The 27,984-nt window shown below is 44.5% G+C and overlaps 1 protein-coding gene across 8 annotated transcripts in view; it reads right to left on the bottom strand.

The window, feature by feature from the left end:
- ANKMY1 (ankyrin repeat and MYND domain containing 1) overlaps positions 1-27,984 on the bottom strand; it is a 639,442-nt gene that overhangs the window by 356,643 nt on the left and 254,815 nt on the right. For all 8 annotated transcript variants that reach the window (XM_078666447.1, XM_078666450.1, XM_078666454.1 and 5 more), the window contains exon 11: positions 4,420-4,572. In XM_078666447.1, the coding sequence (XP_078522573.1) occupies positions 4,420-4,572 (153 nt within the window). The remainder of the gene's footprint in view (positions 1-4,419; positions 4,573-27,984) is intronic.

Genomic DNA, 27,984 nt, shown 5'->3' with positions numbered 1-27,984 from the left:
TCCACAGTTATTTTCTTCGTGATAAAGCTCCTCCATGAATCTTCTAGCCTCTGTCCTGATTTCTACATCCTTTGTTAGGGGCATCCCAGAATCTTTCTGAATTAGCAAGCTTATGTTATTCCTACTCCTCTCGGTCCTCGCCTTCCATGCCAGGAGTGAGCCACACTTTTCTCCATATTCAAAATTGTGAAGCTTGCTTACTTCCCACTTATCCTTATTTACCTTATCACCTCTAGCCTTAAAGCCTATCTGTAGCTGCAAAAGCTCTTTTTCAAGTATCGGAATCCTGTTTCTTTCTTCCAAGACGGCTAACTGCAACTGTAATTCCTTCTTTTTAATTAAGTCGAGGACCTTAGTATTCTCTATTTTCTCTAGTTTTCTTTTTAATACCATATGTGAACCAAGGATACCCCTAAGATAAGATTTCAAAGTGTCCCAGACTATTTGTTCTGAGGCGGTCCCAACGTTAACTAAAATAAATTCTAAAAGACTAGCTCTGATTTTGGTTTTAATCTCGTCATCGAGAAGAATAGTTCTGTCCAGGGTCCACCTGAACTCCGAGGGGCTAACCTTGAAGTTGATATTTAACTCAACAGCAAAGTGATCGGACAATCCTGCAGGAATATGTGAGACTGAAGTAATGTCAGGCACAAAGACTCGATCTAGAAGAAAGAAATCTATTCTGGAGTACTGTTTATACTTCTTACTATAAAAGGAGTACTCCCTGAGGTTGCCATGTTTTACTCTCCATGCATCTATTAAGGAAAAATCTTTCATGATATTCCTAAGGGCTAGGAGGGATTTATTTGGGGGATTATATTTAGTGTTTGAAGTACGGTCCAGCTGTGTATCTAATAAAAGATTAAAGTCACCTCCCAAGATGACTGGAGCTGGGTGTAGAATAATATGTTCCTCTAACTTTTGAAGAAAACCTGAGTTGTCCTCATTGGGACCGTAGTACACAGCACACTGAAAAGTAGAACTTCCGATAGAGAGGACTGCCACCAGCCATCGACCCGATCGATCGGTTTCCCAGTTCTGAACCCTAATCCCCCTATTTGCACGTACAACTAAAGCTACTCCTCTGGTGGATCCACTCTGTTTAGAGCAGAGAACTTCCTGTACCCAACTAAGTTTTCCAAATATTTGACCACAAATCTCCGCCTCCAGATGAGTCTCTTGCAAAAGATATATATGCGCCTCAGTATTTTTTTAGAAACTCACATATTCTTTGTTGTTTCCTCAAACTTCTTATACCATTCAAATTCCAGGACAGGAATTTATTGTTGGAGACTGTGCTAGGAACCATCACAGACTATGATCAGACCTGCAGCTAATGGAGATTTCTAGTTAAACTCTGTCTTACAAAATGGCAATTTATAGCATATGAGGACATTTTTATATGATTTTTCCCCCTCTCCCCTAAGTCCCCCTTAACCCTCCCCCCGAGGAACCCTCCCCTTATTCCGGGCGTGATCATGCCTTAAGGAGCCCTACACCCTTGAAACACCATCAATGTCTAAAAGAACAGTTTTCCCATTTACTCAGTGCTACATCTGACCCTTGTCTATGTGGTTTTTTTAAAAATCATTTTTATCAAATTTTTTTATGATATATATATATATATATATATATTTTTTTTTTTTAAGGTGAAAAGTCAGTCACATTCTATAATACAAACACCGAGAATGAGTAAGATTTACCTCTTAAGTGTGCCTTACAGAATCAAACCTAGCAAGTAAAGCGAATATATAGCCTACGTATGAATATTAACTTACATTTGACTTTTCAATATGTCTTTCCAAATTAAATGAAATCATATGAACCTAGAAAGGCTATAAGGAATTGAATAATTCTCATTTACCCTAATACCAGAGGACTGATTAGACATGAAATTTACTATTATCTCTATTTTCTCATTTTTAGAAGCAATTCATCTACTTCCTCTGGATGATTGCAATTGAACATCTTATTGTTCCACATTATCTTAAGTAAGGCAGGGAACTTCATTTGGACCTGGGCGCCTAACGCTCGAAGCTCTGGCATCCTCGAACCCAACTCCCACTGCCTGTGGGCTGCCTTCCCCCCTATATCAGATCTAATTTGGTACAGGTTTGCACGATTATGGAGGGAAGAGCATGCAAGGCATCTAGTAAGGATTAACTCCTTAACACTATATGTTTGGAAGTAAACTAAGATTTTTCTTGGAGCTTTACGATCTGGATGCAATCTAAAGGGATCTCTGTGTACTCGCTGGATCTCAGCCTCTAGATCGATATCTAACCGATCTTTTAGTATGTCCTCTCGCAATAGTCTGCATACAAATCAGGAGGAACATGGCGGCGGCAGGCTGACGGCTGCTGCGGAGCTCGGCACCCTGAAGAACGCCACAGCTTAAGCATAGCGGTGTTTTCCATGTGAAATTGACCCGGCCAGCAGATGAGAATTTTGCGGTGAGCATACGAGGACGCTCCTTTGGTTTGGTTTTCTACAGTTTGCTTTAATCGCTTTCTTGGTGTTTCTTTCTGTTCTGAAAATCGACGAGCACTAGGACCTCCGCGGAATGCCCGAGTCATTCGGCCGTCCTGTCAGGAAGTGCGAGGTGGAAGAGCCGCTTCGCGGATTGTGGAGGGCTGCTGCGGGACTTTTGGAGCCCGAGGCGGGCAGGCAGAGACAAGGGGGCAGCCGGAGAAGTCTTTGGCGCCGCTCCAGGGGCGCTCTCATTCTCCGCGCTAGAGGACCGGTATGCTGGAGCTTTCTACTGATCAAGTCGGTGAAGAATGGCGGTAAGGAGGTATTGACGGGGAGGGCCTGTATGGAGGCAGCAGTCTCGAAGGCAGTGCTAACTGAGACAGATCAGTGCCCTTCCAGCGCTGACAGCGCTATCTCTGAGGAAGTTACCGCAAGAGCAAAAGTAAGTGAGGTGGTGACATCCAGTACAGAAGGGTCTCACTGTGTCTCTAAAAATTCCGAGGGCCTGACCAGGAATAGATATCAGCTCAGGTCTAGGCAGGCGGCTTGGAACCCAACAGAGCTTGCCGAAAAAAGAGGTCCAACACCCCGGTCCCCTTATAAACAGAAGAGGAAGGGAGATACAAGGAAGGGGGTAGTCACAAAAGCTGTAAAGCAGTCCCAGGCGTACAAAGGCACCCCCTCGCTCAAAAGTTATTTTAAGATAATGGAGCAGGCTGTAAAAGCTAAGGATATAAAAGTAAAAGAAACTGCGGGGGCCAAACCAGGAGCACTAGAAGTAGAGGCTATTAGTGTAGGGGACACGGAAAAAGGAGGAGGGGTACCAGCTGAAGTGGAAGTGGAAGTGGGGGGGGGGCACCTCCTCCCAAGATAATGTGTTCTCTTTTCCATCGGTACCTTTGAGTAACAGGTACACAGCACTCGAACTTTCTAATGGGGAGGGGTTAGAGGCTCCAATACATCCTAATACAGTATATGGCCCTACCCCTGGTCCCAGTTCCTGTTGCAGCCTTTCACTACCTCTAGCAGCTCAGAGATCTCATATTCTGACTACTGCCACAGCTATGGAGAGCTTAACTTCTGAGATACCCTTAGCTCAGGTTCCGTTCGGGACAGAGTCTCACAGTATCCCTCTTCACTCACAGACAGTCAGCACTGCCTTCCAGTCTCAAACCTTCTCTCTTACAACCTCCGATAAACAAGTTGCTGTGCAGCAGACTGGTAGCTTGCCAGCTGAACCAGTTGAGGCAGAGATTGCAGGCGATAGATTGGGTCTTTTATTCCAGACACTGAGAGGAGACCTGCTTGGGAAATTCGAAATCTCAGAGAGCAATCAGAAAGGGTTGCACGACAGATTTGATGCTCTGGAGGCCAAACTGGAGGGGCTGGCAACTCGAACATGTATGTTGGAGAGTAAAGTTAACTCACTGGCAGAAGCATCATCAGGGAATTCCAGGGACATTGACGCTATTAAGGCTCAAAATCGAACCCTCACTATGGACTTCGAGAGACTGGAAATTGCGAGTCATCGGAACAATCTAAGAATTCTTAAGATACCAGAAGGTGAAGAGGTCGAAGATATCAAGGGATTTGTAGGCACTATTTTTAATCGGATAAATCCACACTAGGTTTTGAAGCAGGAATGTTGTTTTATTTATTCGTCCAACAGGAACCAAACTTACTGTACCTCTTGCTTTTAAGGTTTTAAAATGTTTGTATAGGTTTTTATTAACAAAACAAATAAATAAAGATTGAGAAGAATACATTTTGTTCTCTTAACATTGCTAACTTTCCTTGACACAAGAAAATAGAGAATTAGTGAGAAGTTCCTTATAGAGGTCCAACATATGTTGCACATCCCACATACATCGGTTCCTGGAGTATTTGGTGCATGTATATGTGCCAATGATAACAAAGGGTGAAAAATACCAGGCTCTGTATTCTTACCTTGGGGCAGTCCTCTCTCTCAGAGACCACATGTAAAGGAGTGCGTCCACCTTCTTCTGCAGCAATGTTGGGTTTCATATAGTAGTTACAGAAGACCTCTGGTGAGTTATTTACTTTCAGAGGAAAACCAGCCACCGCATTTGCATTGTCACACTGTTCAGGCAAACACACAAATGAATATAATATATTAACACAATAATGCAAAATGTTCAAGTTTCATAACTTGTATTTCTTTATAAATATAAAAAGTATTTAAATGAATTAAATTAGTTATTCCTAAACAAGCTTTCTACAAATTGAAAAAAAGGATAGTATGGGTGGGTTAGTTTGTTTTTAAATAACTGCTTAAAAATATTATTTATAACTTAAACCAATATATATCATAATTTCATACCATTTAATTTGTGCAGGCAATGTGTTGCTAATGTTCATTTTATTATTTGTAGTTGTTTTTTTACATGTGGTTCTTTATTGACAATTTTCATTTTTCACATACACACAATACAAGAGTGCTGAACGAAGGGGTGCATAGAGTCCGGGTTGCACAGAGGTAAAAATCCACATACAACCTGGGGGTCTCAACAGCAAAATAACGAAACAGTGTACTTGCACTGGTTATAGTCAGCAACCCGGTGTAGCTCATGCCCTCTCTAAAACGGGTCTAGGGTCCATATGCGCCAATTATCAAGAATCCTATGTTGTGAGAGGGTGAAAAAACACCCAAATGAGGCATAAACTTGTAAACCATGTTTCCGTGAAGGCAAACTGACATCTTCAGGCGTGTGAGTGGCTATGTATCATTAAACTATGTCTCTTTCTGGAAAAACTGTGGGTGAGATGTAATAGCCAATGTTAGGATGCTGATTTTGCTACTAGAGATCTGAATCTGGGGGGGGGGCGGATAAGATGGGGGAGCCAGGGACAGTGGGCGGTAGGGATCAAAAGACAGACACTCATATTCATGACGTGTGGGGGGAGGCTACCAGTCTGCGACATGCTTGCCATATGGGACATAATGGCTATGATGTACCACATGGGTTTTATAGTCTGTCTTGGCTGATAGCTTTTCTACGTATGTGTCCTAGGCATCCCATCGCAGTGGATCCCACTGCTGTCTCGGCAACGAGTGCCACATTGTGACTTCCACAGTTGCCAACTTAAAAAGATTGCATAGCTAAGATTGAGTGGACGGGGCATCTGGGGGACTTCCAGGCCATGGCAAAGTGGCATTTCGCCAGCACATATGCCAGGTCTATACATTTGAAAACGTTCTTGCTTTTGTGTGTACACGTGGTGATCCACAGCATGCACCACCGAGGGTCAGCGGGTAATACCCGTGTACTAATATCCGCCAGCATCACCGTAACCATTTCCCAAGAGGCAGCGAGGGCACCTAAGGGCCACAGTCAGGATCATGTGGTGGATGAGCACAGGCATTAGATAAGTTTGGTGTAAATAGTCAAATTGAGTAAACTTCAGCCAAGGGTTTTTAGATACTTTGCATACTTGCTCGAGTGCTGTAGTCTATTGCCTATCAGTGAGTTCCTGGCCCGTTGCGGTTGCCCATTTATCGCCGAGCATGGGGCAGTCCAAAACTTATGTGTTCAATGGTGCCTTATACAGCACTGTGATAGCTTATCCGGCATTCCTGTAAATGAGCAGGGCCTGCAAAGGCCAAGAGGAGTCGCGTTCTAGTTGCTCGGGTCCCCAGAGGTGCCCTATACCGCTCAACAGTGTGTAGTAGTACAGGAGCTGGCCCTTTGCATTGCCGTAATGTTCCTGTAGTTCTGAAAAAGTGCGAAGGGTTTTATATACATATATGTCCCCGAGTGCAGCAAGGCCAGCGTCTCCCCATGTTCTGATGTTATGGTGTGCAGTCACCTTGTGAAGAATTGGCGTCGCCCATATTGGTAAGCTTAGCGAGTAGGGCAGTTGGCAGCGCTTGGCAACTTTGGTCACGCAGCCAGAACGCAGGACAGACATCTGGGGATCCATCAACCAGCTTACAGTCCCCTAGGTCTTTCTTCACAACCACCTGTTCGGACTAGGAGTATGTGAATGGGATGTATGACGGAACCCCGCAGGCATTTACCATGCATGCCTTTACAAAGCAGTCTCTACCTCGACTGAGACGTTACCACACATTCCATTACCATGCAAGTCATTGCAATAACTTGCCTGGAAAGGGGGGGAATGAAGGGGCTCAACTTGGGGGCCGACTGAATTCGAACTTTCATGGACTCATCCCCTTTGCCAGACTTCAAGATGGCCGCCTCAGTGAAACCCTCTGTGATACTCTTTCCTCTCCTGGTCTAAAATCATTGGCCAATGTTCGGGCCTCGACCAGCCTTCACTCGACCCTGTTCCCGGTCACTCACCAGGACCTGTACTCTGAGAACTTTCCCTTGACAGCTGAGACCTAGCCACTTTGACTGATGCCCGGTGGAGCTACCTCGCGAGCTAAAGGGGAAATGGGCTATGGATTCCCTCCTTGACCATCACCTACCCAGCCGGTCTTTGGGCAAACCCTCTTGCGTCTCTCCTGACCTTATCTCCCTCCTCCCCCTTCCCCCTTCCTCATACCCCTCTCCGCTCTACTCTTCTCCTCTTTCCAGCTACTGACCTTTGCCCTCACCAGTCCTTGCCCTTAGTCTCCACCCTGTTTATCTGTGAACTTTCCCTCTCAATTGAGACCTAGCTACTTTGACTGATGTCCAATGGACCTACTTTGTTTAGCTAAAGGGGAGACAGGCCGTGGATTCCCTCCTTGGACATCCTTTCATCTCTCCTGTCATCTCTTCCCTCATCCTCCCTCTTCACACTTCCCCTTTCCCACCTCCTATATTTATGTCTCTCCTTCTCTCCTCTCTCAATGTATTGCTTATTTTTTAACATAATGTGTAATTGTTATCATTTTCTGTTACATTGTGGAACCTAATGTAAAGCGCTCTGATACCTTTGGGTATAGCCAGCGCTATATAAAACTTTTTAAATAAATAAACTTTGGAATAGTATATTACTACTCCAACTCCAGTCTTCACAACAGTAGGGAAGGTGAAGGACTTAAAATCCAACACCAGTTCATCAACATTCACCTAAAGCAAGTCGTTGTAACAACTTGCTTGGTAAAGGAACGTGTGGTAGCGTCGCAGTCAGGATAGTGACTGCATTTAAAGGCAGATTGTGGTAATGTCTGCATGGTAAAGGATGTTTCCCATCTGAAAGCAGGTCGATCGGCCACTGCAAATTAAGCTGCTGCATCGTAAAGCTTGTAATTTGGTGCGCCTAACCTGTCGCATTCCAGGGGGCATATAATTTAATAAGCGCCACCCTCTTGCGCAGGACCCCCAAACCAGATCCGAGAGAATAGATTCAATCTCTCTGAAGAAGTGCCTAGGGAGGCTAACTGGAGGAGCTGTGAAATAATACAATAATCTAGGCAGCACCAGCATGTTGACTGTTGCCACCCTAGCCATCGGTGGCAGCAGCAGGGAGTTCCAGAGCGCCAAGGAGCTGTGTGTACTCACTACAACCGCCCCAGGATCCTTTTTATAAGATGGTTGTCAGAATGGTAGATATTCACGCACAGGTAGCAGAAAGTGTTGGGATACCATTCCATCACCAAGGTAGGCAGCGCCTCCCTTTCCCCCTGAGTAAGGTTCCACATGGAGATTACACATAGGAGGCCCTTGCTCACATCCTGAGGTAAACAAGTAGATTCCCACTGTGGGCCCAAAAGACAGAAAAGAAACATGAGGGGCTGTGGGTGGTCTACTCATGGGAAAGGTCCATGAACTTCTGCTTGTTGGGTCTTCCTGGTCCCCCTCTGCTCTGTATAGAGAGGTGAAATAATCAATGAAGACTCAATCAAATGGCGGCCTGTGTATTCATCACTTGTCTCATCAGGGATCTGATAGTGTTCATATGAGGCCTAGAAGTCTCCGACCTCAGGAGCCATGCCAGTACTCACCCAGCCCTATCTCCCTCAGCATGTTGCCTTACCACAAATTCTGTATATTCTAGTTTCCCTAATGTAGTGACTACCTTCCTATGCTCCCTTTGGCGGGGAGTCACTTCACCTTCGTTCCCTGAGTCGGTCCCTGCCAGTACTTCCACTGCTCTTATGGCTTGTTATAGTTCAAAGGTTCTAGTCTGCAGTGTGGGCTTAACCCAGTATGAAGTTTTAATGCATAAACCCATAGCGTACCATTCAACCCCTGCACCAGTGGCTGTCCCCTCATTTTAAATGAAGTAATTAGTGACGTGCACCCAAGGTATAGCCAAAAAACCTATCATGCAGTGCGGCCACTGTTCTAAGTGGCCACAACCTGTGGTGTCATATGGGAACTGCACAAGCATAGATCTATTCTGGTGAGTAGTTTGTGAAGTGAGGAGAAAAACGAGTATTCCCTCATGTCTGGGTGCATAGAGCACCAGACGCCCTGCATGTGTCTATGCATGAGCCAGTCTCTAAGAGCGTGTGCATTCTGGCTGCTTGTGTTTCCTGTGGAGAAGAGAATGACTTGTCTATAGTGATGTCGTGTGCAGCATTGAAATCCCCACCCTATATTCTAAGTGCTGTCAGATCGTGGATCACTGTGGGAGGGGGGGGAAGGGGGGGGGGGGTAAGACTCATTAGGAACTGTTTCTGGGTGCGGTTAGGCACATAGAGTGCCAGTACAGTAATTGGTTTTCCTTCCAGCATCCACTCTGCTGCCACACATCTGCCCCTGGGGTCTACCACTATGCAGCTTGCTGTTAGCGGTACCTCCAGAGTCACCCAGATGAGACCCCCCCCCCTCCCCCGGTTTAATCCAGAATAGGAGGTGGCCACTATTTGGCCTCTCCATCTTCACTACAGCTTACAGAGTTCCGTGGCAGTCATGTGTGTTTCCCGCAGGTAAGCAATGTGGCCTGTCTGTGCCCCAGGAAGGAGTATATCAGGTGGTGCTGTCTAGGGGTAGCCATCCCCTGGACATTCCAAGTCATAATGTTATATGTAGGTGGATGTGTGAGTAGGCAGGCTGTCATGCTGTGTCACCGAGCCAACTCACAGCACTCCGTGGGTCGATCCTCCCGGTCCCAAATAGCTACGCCCTGTGTGATTTGTGTAACGTGATGCTGTTGCTACATGGATCTTAAACTCAACACATTAACCTCCAACTCCCTGGCCAGGATAACAACACATCCACAAACAATTATAAACCAAAACTGATGTTCAAGTAGGATATTCCAGCTGGATTCGAGGGGGGGTCTCAAGAATAGACAGAAACAAAACAGCAGTGCATGACGTCTAAACCCATATACAAATGTAACATGTGCCCTTCCTCCTGTTGGGTAAAGAGGGCCACAACTCTTCTTCTCTTCACCCTGGAGAAATCAGGTGGTGTAAGGCACCCTGCAGTACCAGTGATGATATCATTTGCTCTGCCATCAGGGCCTGATCGAAACTCTACCTGGATGCGTAGAGTTACGCATGGATACGTGGTGAGGGCCATTTCATTCTTTGCAGAGGTGGCCCTTGAGCTAGTTGAAGAAGGAGACAGGCTCCGCCACAGCCTAGAAATGCTCATGCGCTGCCTGCTCACTCGTGGCTTTACTCCTAGGCAGTCTGCATGGTCGTCTCCTGTCTCCCTCCAGCTGCGTTTCCTGAGGAGGCGGGGACAACTGCTTCAACTCCAGTCACTTCTAGGCAACCTGCAAAAAATGTGGTAGTGTTGTCCACAACCCGCAGCTTGGCCGGGAACATTAGAGAGCCTTTCAGGCCTAATTGACCTAGCTTTACTTAACTTGCATGAAAGGACCCCTGAGCCTTTGAACTTCCACTGTGTAATTTAGTTAAATGTTCATCCTCTCACCCTTGACATGCCAAGGGCCCTTAGTCCTCACGACTTGCAGAATGTGGTTGCGATCCAGGTAATTACAGAGGCATGCCACCACTGATCTAGGCAATGAGTCCAAGGGGGGTTGGGGGCGGGGGTGCCTGGCCAGAACCCTAGAAAGTGGATCTTATGTCACCCAACGCCATCTGCAGGAGCCAGTCCTCAAGGAGCAGTTCTATATTGGGCTCTTCATCCCCCTCAGGGAGGACCACAAGTCGAATGTGGTTTCGGTGCATACAGCCGTCTGCATCTCAGGCCCTGTCGCGCAGATGTGAAACTGTGGATTGGAGCGCTTTAATGTGGGACTGCAACTTTACCATTGAGGGGTGCAATCCAGCCAGGGTCCATTTGTTTGTCTCCACCCAATCTGTGAGCCTGACTTTGTCGGCTCGCAGCAGTCCCACATCAACTACCAGCACATACAGTTTAGACTTTAGGGTAGTTCTCACATCCTTAATGGGCCTTAGTAGTTCATTAAAGCCTTCCCCCTGTTTCAATGGAGCAGATAGTGGGGAATCTCTCACCTCAAGGGGGGAGCTAGACAGACACCACCTCCCCACTTCACCAGCAGGTCGTTATTTCACCATCTTTGCAAAATTTCAGGCAATGTGGGGTCAATAGTGATACCAGAGCTATCCCAAGTCCAATTGTGCCCTCAGAGCGCCACTAGCCGTGGGTCTCTGCTAGTTCTCCACATTTAGCAAACAGAGCTGTTATACTAGTGGACTGCAAGAGGTTGAGTAAGGGTGACTAGGAGGGTCCCCTAAAGCCCCCCAAACTTGCAAGCAGGTGGGCCCCACTAGATCTCTGTGTGGGGCCCATCACATTGCTTGGGCTGGGCAGGAAGCTGCTGGATCCTTCAGATGAGACACAACAAGAGCCGTACCTACCAGTTCTGTGACCTCTGCCCAGGAGTCCTGCCCGTCCCGATCTGAATGTCGAGGGGCAACCTCTTGGGCCTAGGTGTCTCATGGGCAGAGGTTGGGATCCCACGCCTCACAACATGCATCCCCGCCATTGGTGGTTCTGCTGAGGCCGTTTGTCCGGGTGGCCCTCCACATGCCCCCACCTTTGGGAACAGTGCATGGCAGGGAAGAGTAGGCATGCAACAGGTGTTCAGAGCATTCTCAGGCATAGGCTCTGGGCTCTGCTAGTGGAGGGGGGCACAACTTAATTCTGCATCGGGCCCTGATCCATCAATAGAAATGACGCTCCTAGGGGGCAGGGTGAAGGCTTCCTCGACGTGTGCCAGGTTACAGGTCGAAGCATGTGTCCCCCATGCAGGTATAGTGCAGCTGGAAAGACTGTGGCTGCAAGCTCAGATGAGCAGGTACTCTCAGGCAGTCGTCACTCCCAGCGGCACCACAGAAGGCCAGGACAATGTTCACCGTCCTGCACTCGACCTACCAGAATGTGGTCGCAATCCTGGTAATTAAAGAGGTGTGCAACCACTGTCCTAGGCAATGAGTCCAGGGTGGCCCTGCCTGGAATCATGTCGGCACTTTCCACAAATCCATAAAAAAGTGGATCATTTGTTGCCCAACACTGCCTGCTAGAGCTAGTCTTCAAGTAACCGTTCCAAATTGGGCGCTTCAGCCCCCTTTGGAGGCATAATAGTCGAATGTTGTTTCGGCGCAACCGGCCCTCTGCATCTTCAGCTCTGTTGCGTAGGTGTGAAACTGTTGTTTGGAGTGATTTAATGTGGGGCTGCAACTCTACCAGTGAGGGGTGCAATCTAGCTAGGGTTTATTCGTTCGCCTCCACCCAATCTATGAGTTTGACTTGGTCCACTCGTAGTTGTCCCACATCAACTACCAGAGCATCCAGTTTAGGCTTCAGGATGGTTTTCACATACTTAATGGCCCTTAGGAGTTCATCAAAGCATTCCCTATGTTTCAGTGGAGCAGATGGAAAGGTGTGATGTATTCCTATAGGTACTGTATCGATTCCCCTATTCCTGACCCTGGTTTGGTTAATAATTAACAAGCAGCCATCCAACGGTGCAAAAACCGTTATCTGATTAAGCCACACCACGGCACAGAAGCGCGTTATCTGATTAGGTCATAACGCATGCCATCTAATTAGACAAGCGATATTCCTCCAGTCCCTGATAAGGCATACGGAGTTCTCAAAACAAATTAAACCAACAGCGACCTGGGAAATTCCCATAACCATTGTTTTGATTTCACCGAGAACTTCAGTAAAGAATGTGCGAACGAACCAGTTCACATGACATCCTTATTGACGTATATATGTCCATCCTTACGTCAATCTCGGAACCTTTCAGGTATAAATATTACCGACATTGCCTTAAGCAAACACATGCGGTGGTGACGAGATTGGAGCAGCGAGACGTGCCGAGGAGCCCAGCAGAGAGCGAAGCCCACAGGCGCTGCCCCTCCTTCCTGACGCGCTGAGAACGAGACGCTGCCTTTCTCCTGCTGAGAAACCCAGCTCCGGCGCTTCCAAGCAGCCCTCACAGGCAGCTGGAATATCAAGACCTGGGGATAAGAGATACCAGCCCTCCACCATTCTAGATCTCAGGTACAGAACTGAATAACACTTTGTAGAGAATTCTCGAGTCAGTCCCTTGGCAAAACAAACTTAACTTAAACTGCTACTTATCTACTCCCGCCCACGTATTAGGCTTAGGTCAGGTACACTGGGGTAGGCGTGGTTAGAAGCACCAGTTGAGTACGATTAGTCAAATGTATATATGTATGTATCTATTTTATCCATTTTAAAGTATCATATGGCTCAGAAACCATAGCAATGCTTTTACAGTATTATTTTATAATTCTGTCTTTACTGTATGCACTTTACTTAACTATAAGTATTGCAATAATAGCGATTCATTTCTCTTGTATGAGAAAAGAGACTGATCAATAAACACCATTCTTTATTGAACACGCCCGTCTCTTCCTTTTCTCTACAATCTGGTGAAACTAAGAATGCACTGAACGGACTGAGTACAATAAATTGTCTTTTGTTTTCACACGACTCTAGAGATACACTCTTGATTAGGGGAGAGCAAAGTTGTCATGTTCTATGGTTGTCAGAAACTAAATCCCTTCTTGTCTATCCAGGGAGGTTAAAATCCTCCTTGCCTATTCGAGAAAGTTTCTAGTGAACTCTGAGCTAGCTGGCAAACACAAAACTTTAAGTCTAATATCGTCGGTAGAAGACCTAGTTAACCTCTGCCCTAGGTCTATACTATTGAAGATATTATTCCAATGCGCAGAGCCTATTGGGATAATAGGAACTACACTACATGGCGCCCAACCGTTTGGATAGGCGATAAAACTAACGCAAGACATTAGAGTAACTCAGTCGTGCTTTTTCACACAGACCCCTTTTTCCCATAATACTCCAAAGACGTCTGGAGTGGGTGAAAGGTCATATCCGCCAAACCTCGCAGGAGGAGACTCCTATGTATGGTTCTTGGTTTACTCAACGTTGAAGGATACACTGTTCCAAAATATTGTGCATCTAATCTTCGTTTCCATAGAAACCTGATCTGCAAATAAATAAAAAAAATCTTCTTGACAATAGTATGTCAGAAACTGAAGAAGAAAGGGAGACAGCATAGCAACTGAACTCCTAGCAGCTGACAATACTCTGCTGCAAAATGACCCGGATATAATACTCATCCCGGTCAACATAAGAAAATCTATAACCTTAAAACTTATAGAAAATGGACTGACACCAAGAGGTGGTACAGTCATATTCGTAATTGAGGCACACGAATATCGGCAGACAGAGGTATTCTATTCATGGATAAACTTTCCAGCAGCAAACGCTGTAACAAAGGACTTCCACTATTACAAAATAGAGGAACCTCTTAATGAGTACACTCCTTTCGAGGAGGTGGAAATACCACTCAAATTCCAAGAGCACCTGCTCTTGGTTAATGGCGCCCTAAAACATAATAATCACATCACCAGGCTCGGTCCACTAGGTAGACCAGGAGCAACGTGGCCGGTCCTAGCCGGATACACACCACATCCAGACATTGAAGAAATGCCTGCACCAGATCTCTTAGCACAGCTAAAACAATTAATAAAAATACATAGACAATTAGTCCAATATGTAATGCGGACTTCAACAGTCCAACCAGCAATTAAAATTCCACAGCTGACCACTCATCAGGGGAACACAAATAAAATTACAGAACATACAGTCCTGTCTAGGTAAAGTACCCGCAAAACGGGAACAAATTCCTTTCTGGCTAGCACAAAAAATCACTCAAATAAAGGCGGTGTTTCCAGATACCACCCCTGTTGAGAAACATAGGATTCTGACTATCTGTCTTCCAATGGGAATCGCACCACATGTGGAGGACTGTGACACTTGGGGAACAGTCTTTGCTTCCATTTACACAAAAACACATGGTGTACCATCCATGTCAGTAATACCAGATGTGCTAAAACAGATTCAAGATGAATACGGTCCAGAACCCGCTTTAACTCTCGGTATGAAACTACTGAAAGATTTCAAGCAGGTCTCGACAATATTATTAGCCAACATAAAGGGAGAAGCAGCAAATGTGGCGATTCGCCAGAGGTTAAAAGAGACAAATATAGCAGACTAACCATCTGAAATTGCCAGAATCATAGAAAAATCCTATGAAGAACTAGGAAGAGATAGTTTGGGTGGAATACCAGTGAAACCCCAACTAGTTGAAAGTCCTGAAAAGGTATTTATTAAAAATAATTTAAACACTCAAAAAAAAGAGCTGGGATGGAAATAAACAATCCAATCCTAAAGAAAAAAGATTCCTGTCCAGAGGAAGGTCTCCTCGGCGGAGAGAAAGATCTCCTGATCAAGGATGCAAGTCTCCCCAAAGGGAGCCCTCTGTGAAAAAATACAACCTTAGAAATAGGGATAATATAAAAAAAACCTGATAGATATCAAGATATTGATACACGTCCCTCTCAATCTTTTCAGACTTCCTCGCAGAAATCGGAAAGAAGAGGACGATCAGAACACAGGGAAGAGCACGTCAAGTCCAAAGACAAAGAACCTGCTCATCTGAATAAAAAATTACAATTTCCAAAAAAGAAGGTAGCCAGTATTAAAGTAATCAACAATGCCGAGAATACTGAGGACACAGCTGAAAAACGGAGAATGGGCTCAGACAATGCTAGACCGCGCAGCAGAAGTGAGCATAGCTCGCAAAGTCCTTATGAATCATCTGGAGACAGTGGACACGAATGAATACATTCAGGTGGAAACTGCAGATACCAGAGTTAGCAAACCTCATAAAATATATGAAATAACATTGCGTATAGAAGGGGATAAGACTAGAAAAATAAGGGGTCTATTTTGGGATAATCTCTCCAAGGGCTATGACATCCTTCTAGCTGAACGAGACTGGCCTCCAGAGTTTGTCAGGGAGTGCCCACATGGCGAAGAAATAATTATGCCTGCCTTCTCAAACCATATTCCAATTCATAAAAAATATACACTTGCAAGAAAGTGGGCAGTAGCTCAAGCCCCTGCCTTATATAAAAATCATGTGGGATGGGATGAGGACTCTCCTCCTCACAAAATCCAGTTAAAATCACAACCTACTGCACAGAGGCAGTACCCGATTAAGCAAGAAGCTAAAAAACAGGTAAAAGAGATCCTAGATCAACTTGAATACCAGGGGGTGATTAAAACTTGCACCTCACAAATGAACAACCCTTTGTTTCCTGTCTCCAAGCCAGACAATTCATATCGTCTTGTTTTGGACTACAGACACCTTAACTCATGTTGCAAAACATTTGCGGTACAAAACTCGCATAGTGCTGCACTAATGAATAACATAGTGCGCAAAAAATACAAAACCACATTAGACATTTCTAATGGATTCTTTTGTCAAAATATAGCACCAGAGAGCAGATATTTGACGGCGTTCTCAATAAATGGCACGCAAAAAAAATTCTGTCGTTTGCCCCAGGGGTTCAAGAACAGCCCAGGATTATTCTCAGCGATAGTAACAGAATTACTACAAACATATGATGACGAGGCGTTATCTTATGTCGACGACATCTATCTAACAGATGATGACTTGGATACTCACTTGAAGAGAGTGAACACCATAATACTTGGGTTCGCAGCAGAGGGTTACAAATTCAACTTTAAAAAGTCAAGAATTGCCCATCTAACAGTTCTGTTTTTAGGATATGAACTATCAAGTGAAGGCAAAAGCCTGGCTGACAATTTCCTAGAGAAATGTGCTGTAATCCAAGCACCTAGAACACTGAAAAACTTACAATCAATTCTAGGCTTCCTAAATTTCGGAAGAACTTACATTATAAATTATGCAGAGAGAATTAAACCTCTCTATGATCTAATAAAACCAGATTTTAAAAGAATCAATTGGACTCAAAAACACACAGAAATTTTGAGATCTTTACAAACAGATATGTTAGTTAAAACAAAATTACAAACACGTGACAACACACGCAACCTTGTGATTCGAGTCATCCCAGGAAGATGCGGATTCACATACCGGACCTCTAATGAGGGAGAGAAGGTACCAATAGCATACAAATCACATTTGTACACAGAAGCTGAAAAAAGATTCAGCATTAAGGAAAACATTGTTCATGCGGTTCAAACAGCTGTAGCAAAAGAAAAATACCAAGCCGACGGTAGACAGGTTACAGTCAGAACAGCAGAATCAGCTTTTGAGGCATTAACAACACCATGTAATTTACCGACAACTGCACTGAATCCAGAATGGATACAATGGGTAAATTCTGTTGCTACAGACAAAGTAAAATACTATTTTGACCCGGAAATGAAAGAATTAAAATATCTAGAATATGAGAGAGAATACCCTCTGCCAATCGACATTCTGCCTTTACGACAGTACGCCTGTGTAATATATACAGACGGTCATGCTCAACCCTCAGTTTGGGGAGAGCTGGCTTACAACGCCACATGCGAAATTGTAAAAGAAGTGTGGCGCGGAGGTAAATTAAGACCTCTACTTACAAAATCACACTCAGTGGAAAAAAATTCAGAACAACAAACTGAAATATTAGCGTTAAAAATGGCGCTAGATAATGCCGATCGCGAATTCCCGACACTTATAGTGTGCGATTCGTATTACTGCGTCAAATCATACAATAACGACTTACAGAAATGGATTCAAAACGGTTACAAAGATGACACAGGTGCAACAATAAAGCAAAAAGTGCTTTGGGAACAAGTAGTTCTTTTACAGAAAGAACTACCAAAAACTCACGTGATACATTCAGTGAGTCATCAGCGTGATGGCGTTCACGTTGCAGGGAATTCATTGGCTGAGACAGCCACAGCGGTAGCAACTAAACCGGCCTCCGTAGCTACAAAAAAGCGTACAGTAAAACACATTGACGGTGAAACTGTGCTGGCGGTGAAAACGTCATCAAAAGGCGACTGCTCAGCGCTACCGATCAATTATCCACTCATTTATACATACATAATCGATGCAAACTCAGTCCCTTTTGCTCGAATCCCTGGAGTGGGGGATAGAGTAATTCCAAACACGGACAGGAGAGGCTTGTTAATAGCAGACGCACATATGGGTGAGGGTCTCAGACACCTTAAGCTAAAAGATTCTCTGGAAGAATTACAATCAGTGTACTGGTGGCCAGGCATGAGCCTGCATCATCACATTTTTGTAAAAAACTGCCCAGACTGCAATAGAGATCGCAGTGGCGAGCGAGGAGGACTAGTGCCATGGCATTTCGCTCCAGATAAACAACAACAATAAGAAAGTACCCATCATGAAAAAAACGTTATATTAACATAAAAAGACTAATTTTCACTTACAATGTAGACCCAAGCGCTCGGCTGACGTCTGGACTGTTATAAAAAGATTTGCGAGTCTATAATGGCATATACGCTAGGAGCATGCTACGTTTTGACTAATGTATTCCCTTAAGCCCTCAAGCTTGTGGGGAAGCATGGCCAAATGAGCATTGCATAGCGGGACTCTTCTCACTTCCTTCCTGAGGGATACGGGATGGTGTAAAGAAAAAACCAAGACATAAAGCAATCTATAACGGAAAAGGTATTAGGTTCGGGAGCTGGGTGGGTCAAACATTTAATAAGTGTCCAACGTAGTCTAAATAACCTGCCAAGGAATTCTCTGAAAGGGTTCAGTCCGTACGAACTATTGTTCGGGACTAGAATGATGATCCAAGATCTTGATAGTCAGACTTCAGTGGTTAAAGACAAAAGCTTTGATATCAAAGATCGTTTGGCTATTTTGCAGGACTCAAATGAAACAAGAAAAGACCTGAGCAACATAAAGTTGAAACAACAGCCAACAACCACTGAAGAGAAACCACCTATCCCAGCAAGGCCTGTCTGGATTCCAAAAGTCGGGGATCTAGTCAGAGAGAAGATCGCGGTAAAGAAGGAATTTGGGCCTTCTTACAGAAAAGCAGTTCCTGTCTTGTCTATCAACGGGACAAGATCAGTAGTACTACCGCCCCTTGCTGGTAAAAAGGAGAACCGAGTCATATCCATCGACCTGGTAAAACCACAATCATGTGGCCGATAACAAACAGTAGGCCAAGTGGACTCCCAAGAAGTAGCAGAACACCAATGTTTGCTACGAATACAGAGGTTCAAACTGAAAGACTGATCACATTTGGAAAATCTACAGTGAAACAACAAGGACTATGCAACGAAGCAATGGAACTTGAACCTCTTAAAACCCAAATCAAAGCTTTTCATCAAGAAACAACAACCTATGATGATGCAACTACAGACTTTGCTAATGAAACAAAGCAAAATCCAAAAGCAATTGGAACAATTGACAGAACAGCATCCGGCTACTTCATCAACTTCGATGATTCATCTGAAGATCTGAGTGAACCTAAGAAACAGCCATCAACAAAAACTTTTAAAGATAAAGCTAAGGAACTTTTTCAACAGCTGAAAGAAACCTATCTGATTTCTCCATGGATTGAATTTTGGGTCGCCTTAGGTGCATTTATCCTCATTTTTTGGCTCATCATGGTACTATGCTTGGGACATTTAATTGAAGGAAAATATGCTAAAATGGACACAGCAAGCCAGTAAATCAACTTGGTCCTTAAACCACACACATCTTCACACATCGAAAAAAGAGAACTTTCTTCAGTGAACTTCACAGCCAATCCTATACCAGGCGGTGTAGCATGGGACAAAACTGATTATGAAATCTATGGTCCAGTTGAAATCCTGAAGTATCCACACCAATTCAAGATCTCATTGAGTGATTTTGTAAAACAAAGCACATTTGCTGATGATTGGGACTTTGAAAGTATTAATGATATGATGTCTGATCTTGTGATGTCTGCTAAATTCACAGAACATGATTATTTGCAGGGTTCGTCTAATTATGATCAGATGTTCTGCTACAACCACTATGGTAACCATTATCTACATAAATCTGCACAACCTAGAAATGTTTTAAATTATAACCAATGGGAACATTGTGCTACTCCTCCAAAAGATAGCTCGAAAACATTTTATGATAAATATTCATACTTTTCAGGGTTTAACACAAGTAATGCAGAAACATTTTATTTCAAATTGTCAAATAAGACAGGTATGAAGACCATGCTTACAAACACAAAATTGATATATTCCGATTCATTTTTTGAGCAAATGAATACATTTGGGTTTGATTTCTGGAACAATAATATTGAAGCAAAAACTGTTTGGGGTACAAGAGATTGGCAAGTACAAGGTATAGAATCATTGTTTAGAGCCTGCATGATCCCAGAACAAATTATATTTTTGAACGACACTATTCAACAAACTACCTGTCTTGGCTTAGCCAAAATCAAAGATTTGAACAAACCGTCTATTCCACAGCCAACAGTGAACAGTAATAGCTCTATAAATGTTGAGATAGACGTAAACCATATATTAAACCAAAACAGAACACATCCTGAATGGAAAAAATGGTTGATCTGGCCCACAGATACAAATAACTGTCAAGACAGATTCCTGAACAAAGTACAGGGGTTCACATTGACTAGGCCAGACCCTAGATATTCCCAAAGACAACATCCAGGGATAGTAACCACCTACAGCGTGGGCAAGCTCTGCCTTCAATGGCTACAAACGTCCACACTGGCTGAAATTAAGCAACACCTAACTTTACTTACAGAAGGTGCTGACTTGCGTGATTTCATTATGGGACCACGCAAACAGCGTCAAAAACGTTTCATAGCGGCCTCTATATATGCAGCTTATAACGAAGCCTGGAAAGTAACTCAAATTGAGACAGCAGAAAAAATACGGGAGATTGACCGTATTAATTTGGAAAAATCACTTTCTGTGGTGGACAATGGGTTAATGACTCTGTCCTCCAGAATATATTCTCTGGACAGCATTGTGTCTTCAGCAATCGATATAATATCGCAAGACTTACTGATGTTACAACACGGTCAGTCCCAATTGCGTTCTATTGTACAGCTTGGCTGGACGTTACAAAATCTGCGTTCTGGCTATGTGCCTTGGCGTTTAATCAACACAACGTCATTATTTAATATCTTTAACCTTACTGATAAACAAATCAGTTTGGCACAGAAGGGTGCTGACTATACAATTCTGAGCATTGAAAAACTTGAGAGATTACCATTGACAATGTCAGAACGACCTGTCATTGAATGGATAATACATGGAATAATAAATATTCCGATAACTACTTTCCAGTTTCAATTCTGCCAAAAATATATACAGGCAGGCCAGTATGAAAGGTTGGGTAAAGGGTACATTAAGTCAATATGGAACTTGCCCTATACACACGAATGTGTCAGTAATAAAGGCCAGAAAGTGTTTCTCAGTGGCAATAATTGTGCAAGATCACTAAGCGGTACACTTCTGTGTCAGGGTATTAGCTTGCATGGAGCCGGTGAAGGGACTTCAAATAACCTTTCATGTTACCAGCTAGGCACACCTGCAACACGAATAGAACCATTCTTTAGGAGACTCTCGAACGGGAGTTACATTCTAATAGTAGATCGCAGATGTTGTAGTTTGCTGCCCGGAAAACCTTATCTCATAACCGTGACAAGGAAGGTCATGTGCTGTGAACGAGTATTGTTCCCTAACGATTCTCCAGACAGGGAGGCAAGGTTATGGCCCGATTTGAAAATTGCTTCTATTCGAATTGATACTTTAAGCAGAATGAAGACTGTGCTCCTACAGACGCCGACCAGGCTAACGTCATCAAAAGAAACGTATGATCTCCAAGTTGCAAGGACAACGGCAGAGATTCATTCATTGTTATCAACTGATTCCCCCATACATTTCGCAGAAATACTGAACGAAATCTTAAATATTTCTGATACCAGTGGTGTCTTATGTGTATTTAAGACAGTGTTTTCAGGAGCTTTAACACCATTCAAAGCCATCCTGGGTATTTTTCCAGACTTTCTCCATTCAATTTTTGGCGGACTTCCTCTCCTTTTGGGACTAGTGGCAGGCTTCCTATTTTTGATCCTGTTATTTCGCTATGGCAAACCATGTCACAGACAAAACACCTGCGACAAGGGAAGAAATGATCCTAGCCATTGGTTACCGGGACCGCATAACTAAAGTCCTTGGACTAGCACGGCTTCGGGACCTGAACATGACTTGGTTTCTTTCATTTAGACCAATGTGGCAAAGTTGTGTTATGCCTGTATTAAGGTGCTTGCTATGCGGCGAAGAATGCGTGTTGGACACCTGTCTGGCACTACAATCGGATGTGCCAATGGACGCAGATACCTTGTTGGGTCCGGTAACGGCTCATGCATTGTGCTGTCCCCAGCGGCTACCAATCCTGATGACGGCATTCGTGGAGACTTCACCACTACGATTGAGGGGTAGTGAAGTACAAGATGAAAGCAGCATCGGTCAGGTACGACCTTCAGTCAGCTATGCTGATCAAAACATCAATGGAGGCAATCATGCTCAGGCTCATGAATGCATGGTAACAACTTTTTCCGAGTTAGTGGAACTTACGCAAGAAGCTGTTGACAGTTTTTTCAACAGTCTAAATGATATGATGTTTTCACCAGAGCAGCAGGAATAACTTTGAGCAGACTAGCACTCGGAGTTCCCTACATCCTGAATTTGGCCTTCAACTTTTACAAAATATTTACGATTTTTTGGGACACTTATCTTCTGCTTAAAGTAGACATTATTCTTAGAGAACTGAATTTCTATTTTAGGTAGTCACGAGACATTAGCTATCCTCTAGCTATACTCTAGCACTCTCATACAAAACTTTATGATTGTGATGAAATGGTCTCGCACTTTTTTTTCTGTATTAAGAGCCATTTCATGTGTGGTTTTCGCATTTATTCATGCTGAATTTAAAAATATGCGTTATATGTTTAGCATTATTAGACTGCTTGTGCATATAGTACATGTGATTGTGTTTCGTATATTTCATAATTCCAATTTTCAGAATACATATGAATGTATTTTGGGGTGGTACGGTATACACAAACGCTACTGATTTCACTATGCCTAGATTTGTAAATATGGACATAGTCTACGTGGAGTGGGTGTGATGTATTCCTATAGGTACTGTATCGATTCCCCTATTCCTGACCCTGGTTTGGTTAATAATTAACTAGCAGCCATCCAACGGTGCAAAAACCGTTATCTGATTAAGCCACACCACGGCACAGAAGCGCGTTATCTGATTAGGTCATAACGCATGCCATCTAATTAGACAAGCGATATTCCTCCAGCCCCTGATAAGGCATATGGAGTTCTCAAAACAAATCAAACCTACAGCGACCTGGGAAATTCCCATAACCATTGTTTTGATTTCACCGAGAACTTCAGTAAAGAATGTGCGAACGAACCAGTTCATATGACATCCTTATTGACGTATATATGTCCATCCTTACGTCAATCTCGGCACCTTTCAGGTATAAATATTACCGACATTGCCTTAAGCAAACACATGCGGTGGTGACGAGATTGAAGCAGCGAGACGTGCCGAGGAGCCCAGCAGAGAGCGAAGCCCACAGGCGCTGCCCCTCTTTCCTGACGCGCTGAGAACGAGACGCTGCCTTTCTCCTGCTGAGAAATCCAGCTCCGGCGCTTCCAAGCAGCCCTCGCAGGCAGCTGGAATATCAAGACCTGGGATAAGAGATACCAGCCCTCCACCATTCTAGATCTCAGGTACAGAACTGAATAACCCTTTGTAGAGAATTCTCGAGTCAGTCCCTTGGCAAAACAAACTTAACTTAAACTGCTACTTATCTACTCCCGCCCACGTATTAGGCTTAGGTCAGGTACACTGGGGTAGGCGTGGTTAGAAGCACCAGTTGAGTACGATTAGTCAAATGTATATATGTATGTATCTATTTTATCCATTTTAAAGTATCATATGGCTCAGAAACCATATCAATGCTTTTACAGTATTATTTTATAATTCTGTCTTTACTGTATGCACTTTACTTAACTATAAGTATTGCAATAATAGCGATTCATTTCTCTTGTATGAGAAAAGAGACTGATCAATAAACACCATTCTTTATTGAACACGCCCGTCTCTTCCTTTTCTCTACAATCTGGTGAAACTAAGAATGCACTGAACTGACTGAGTAAAATAAGTTGTCTTTTGTTTTCACACGACTCTAGAGATACACTCTTGATTAGGGGAGAGCAAAGTTGTCATGTTCTATGGTTGTCAGAAACTAAATCCCTTCTTGTCTATCCAGGGAGGTTAAAATCCTCCTTGCCTATTCGAGAAAGTTTCTAGTAAACTCTGAGCTAGCTGGCAAACACAAAACTTTAAGTCTAATATCGTCGGTAGAAGACCTAGTTAACCTCTGCCCTAGGTCTATACTATTGAAGATATTATTCCAATGCGCAGAGCCTATTGGGATAATAGGAACTACACTACAAAGGTGTCTCGAAATACATGGGGGTGGCAGACAGAGGCCACCCGCTACTACTCGCTACCCCTGCCAGGTCGTTCTTTCACCATCGTGCATAGTTTTGGGCAAGTGAGAGGTGGGATATTGTTGCCTAGAGCAACCCCCTAGTCCAATCGTGCCCTTAGAGCGCCACAAGCAGCGTTATGGATAGCCGAAGGCACTCGTCGTCACTCACTGCACAGTATGGAAGCAGTCAAGATGGTGTTCGTCTGGCTTGTGGCATGGAATGTCTCTACTCCGTGTTCACTCCAGTCGACATCTTACCCAGGCCCCTTTATTAGTTTCAGATCAATATTAATTATTGCAAATGTGTTTAAATTTATAGTTTACCTCATATCTTTCATTTTTTTTAAATAAACTTTATTAAATGTCCCCATACTTTCTTAAAGGTTGATCTCCACCCTGGAGGTGGAGATCTCCAACAACAGGTGAAAGTTTATTAATTGTAACTTTACACGTGTAAGTTCAGCCTTGGGAGTCTCCACCCCTCATCTGAGAGGGCGGAGAGTTGTATGTCTACACAAAGGTGAAAATCTCCACATGGAAATGGTAAATAATAAAATAGTGGATTTGCACCTTAGGTGTAGGAGTCGAGATGCATGTAAGTAACTCTACTGATGTAAATATACTTTTGTAAATCAGCGCTCTAATGTAATTATATTGCAGTAACTCATAAAAGAACTAATAACTTGTCTACCATGGCGCTGTCAACGTATTCTTTAAATCCCCGGAAACCGTAATCAAACAACCCATATTGTATGTCACGCTGTCTGCCAGATTCCCTCTGGGAGACAACTAGCTCTCCATTATGGGATCTCTTAGGAATGCCAGAACACGTTTTTGTGTATGCAATTTTCAAAAATAGAATCTACAGATTCCTAAATTAAAATGCCCTATTCAAATATGAAAACAGGCTTTGTAAAGGTCGCTGTTAAAAAATATTACCCTGAGCATCTCACTGATTTTGCACCAGAATACTGAGAAATCCTTTTCGCAATGGAAGTTAAAACAGTTCCTCCTAACCAGTCACAGACCACATGGTTAAGAGAAATGTGAACAAATGAACAGTTAAAAAAAAATTCTGTGATATCAGTGCATAAAACCACTCACTATCAGCACCTGACTGAAGAGTGAAGTTGCAGACAAATCTAACAAATATTCACTTATTGATCACTGTCTTTGTTAAACAAAATAGTTTCAATTACCTATGAAGAATTGGCAGGGAATGGCCGAGTTGCAACTAAGAGCTTTCAAACTCGAGCAATGTCTGGACAAACTACGTTGTTGCGGATTTTCACAATGGATCAGGTTGAAAGAGTCACAGTCAGATAAGGAGCATGATGCATCATACAAATAACATAACATCAGACCATTCTATGTCACTCAACAGGTCCAAGTGCACATTTCTATACCAAGCACCATATAGAGTAGCTGAAACAACCACCGTACGTGTGAGGGATGGGGTGACTACAACTGTTGACTGCATAAATGTTATCTGCACTTGAATAATGGAAAAAAATGAGAACGTCATTCTTGGACTGAAATGCAAACTAGAGGCAGCACTGCGGGTGGCTGATGATACTGATGACCGACTTCTAACCCTGCTTCACAGTCACTGAGATGAAACCAAGTTATCTAGTACAAGAGAGTGGGAATATTCCTCCCTAAATCAATTATCCTAACATCAACTGGCACTTGGTTCTGCAGCAGATGCAGGGTGACCCTGGATGTGCAGCTCGGGTGCACTTTCCACAATTTTTGTAGTACCTGGCTAGAATGGTGAACCTCACCCTTTCATTTATGCACTCTCATCAACTTTAACTGTGTTAGAATTAAAATAGTAAATCTCACTCACTAATTTATGCCATCTCCACAGTTTTTATAGCGCTGGCGTTAGACTACAAATCTTACCCTCATTGTTTATAAACTTTCCCAAACTTGAGTTGCACTAGAGTGAGAGGTGTAAATCAAACCCCTCTGATTAATGCACCTTTCCAATATGTCTGTGAGAGTGGAGTTACTGTTAGACAATTATATTCGACCCCATTTAACATATTCACTTTCTTCAATGTTTTGTAGACTGAAGTTAGAATACCAAACACCATCCTTTTTAGGTCTCGCGTTAGCGAAAGACCTATTGCTGCCCACCTAGCTCTGAAGGGACCACAGACCGGGGCACGAGCGCCGATTGCACCTCGTGGACGCGCATGCCTCGCCTCCCGAACCGTGCACATCTCAGTCAGTCAGCCATGCCTCTCATTCGCGGGGGCGCGCGCACACACACACACACACACACATACAGTATACACACACGCTCACACACAGGTGACCCCCCCCCTCATGCGCACATACACACACAGTCACACACGCACATCCATACACTCCAAGTGCCCATCTCTGTCTCGCTAGCCTGATGCACCACAAAACACGCCCCCCCTACTCACCGGGCTGACTCAGGACTCCCCCGCTGCTCTCCAGGCCGGTCTTTCCTCCTCAGGTGTGTGTCAGCGGCTCAAGCTTGGCAACAGGCGGGGCTCTCCATGATCACGCACCGCAAATCTTCCGGCTGGCTTCCCGGATGACGAGTTTCCTCGAAGTCCAATGTGCACGCTCACGGTACACGGAACCACGCACAGCGTGACTGAGTGTGCGCCCGTACAGCTGAGGCGCATGCTCGCACGCTCAGGACATTATCCTTCGCTCGCTCCCTTCAGCAGGGCCGCACTGGGAAGGCAGGCACTGAGCGATGATGGGCCGGGGTCTGAGGGTGGTTAGAGTTGTGTTTTTAGGGGCTCCGTTACAGCACACGGCTACCAGTGCATGTCCGTTGTTTCCTTCCTGTTGCTGGAGCAGTAGCAGCTCTGTGCTTTTTCTGACCCCTTCCCTTGTCACCTCGGCCCCCAAGTCTTCCAGGCCTTGGTGGATTTTGCCAAGGTCTGCCTAGGCCTGCTGCAACAACACCTTTCCCGGAGGAACAGGCGTGCTTTCTCTTCCGTTTGTTTTCCATACGACGTTGTCCGTGATCTCTTTACTCCCGCCCCCCACCCGTTGTCCGTGATCTCTTTACTTCCTCCCCCGCCCGTTGTCCGTGATCTCTTTACTTCCTCCCCCCGCCCGTTGTCCGTGATCTCTTCACTCCCGCCTCCCTCCCATTGTCCCTGCTGTCTTTACTTCCTCCCCCCGCCCGTTGTCGGAGATCTCTTCACTCCCTCCCATTGTCCCGGCTGTCTTTACTCCCGCCCCGCCCGTTGTCCGTGATCTCTTTACTTCCTCCCCCCGCCCGTTGTCGGAGATCTCTTCACTCCCGCCTCCCTCCCATTGTCCCGGCTGTCTTTACTCCCACCCCCGCCCGTTGTCCGTGATCTCTTTACTCCCGCCCGTTGTCCGTGATCTCTTTACTCCCACCCCCCGCCCGTTGTCCGTGATCTCTTTACTTCCTCCCCCGCCCGTTGTCCGTGATCTCTTTACTTCCTCCCCCCGCCCGTTGTCCGTGATCTCTTTACTTCCTACCCCCGCCCGTTGTCCGTGATCTCTTCACTCCCGCCTCCCTCCCATTGTCCCTGCTGTCTTTACTCCCGCCCCCCACCCGTTGTCCGTGATCACTTTACTCCCGCCCCCCGCCCGTTGTCCGTGATCTCTTTACTTCCTCCCCCCGCCCGTTGTCCGTGATCTCTTTACTTCCTCCCCCCGCCCGTTGTCCGTGATCTCTTCACTCCCGCCTCCCTCCCATTGTCCCTGCTGTCTTTACTCCCGCCCCC

The sequence above is a fragment of the Lissotriton helveticus genome, chromosome 11 (genome assembly GCF_964261635.1).
Source record: "Lissotriton helveticus chromosome 11, aLisHel1.1, whole genome shotgun sequence".
In the NCBI taxonomy this organism is placed as follows: domain Eukaryota; kingdom Metazoa; phylum Chordata; class Amphibia; order Caudata; family Salamandridae; genus Lissotriton; species Lissotriton helveticus.
The sequence above is the reverse complement of the archived record's forward strand: the minus strand, read 5'-3'. Positions and strand labels throughout refer to the sequence as shown.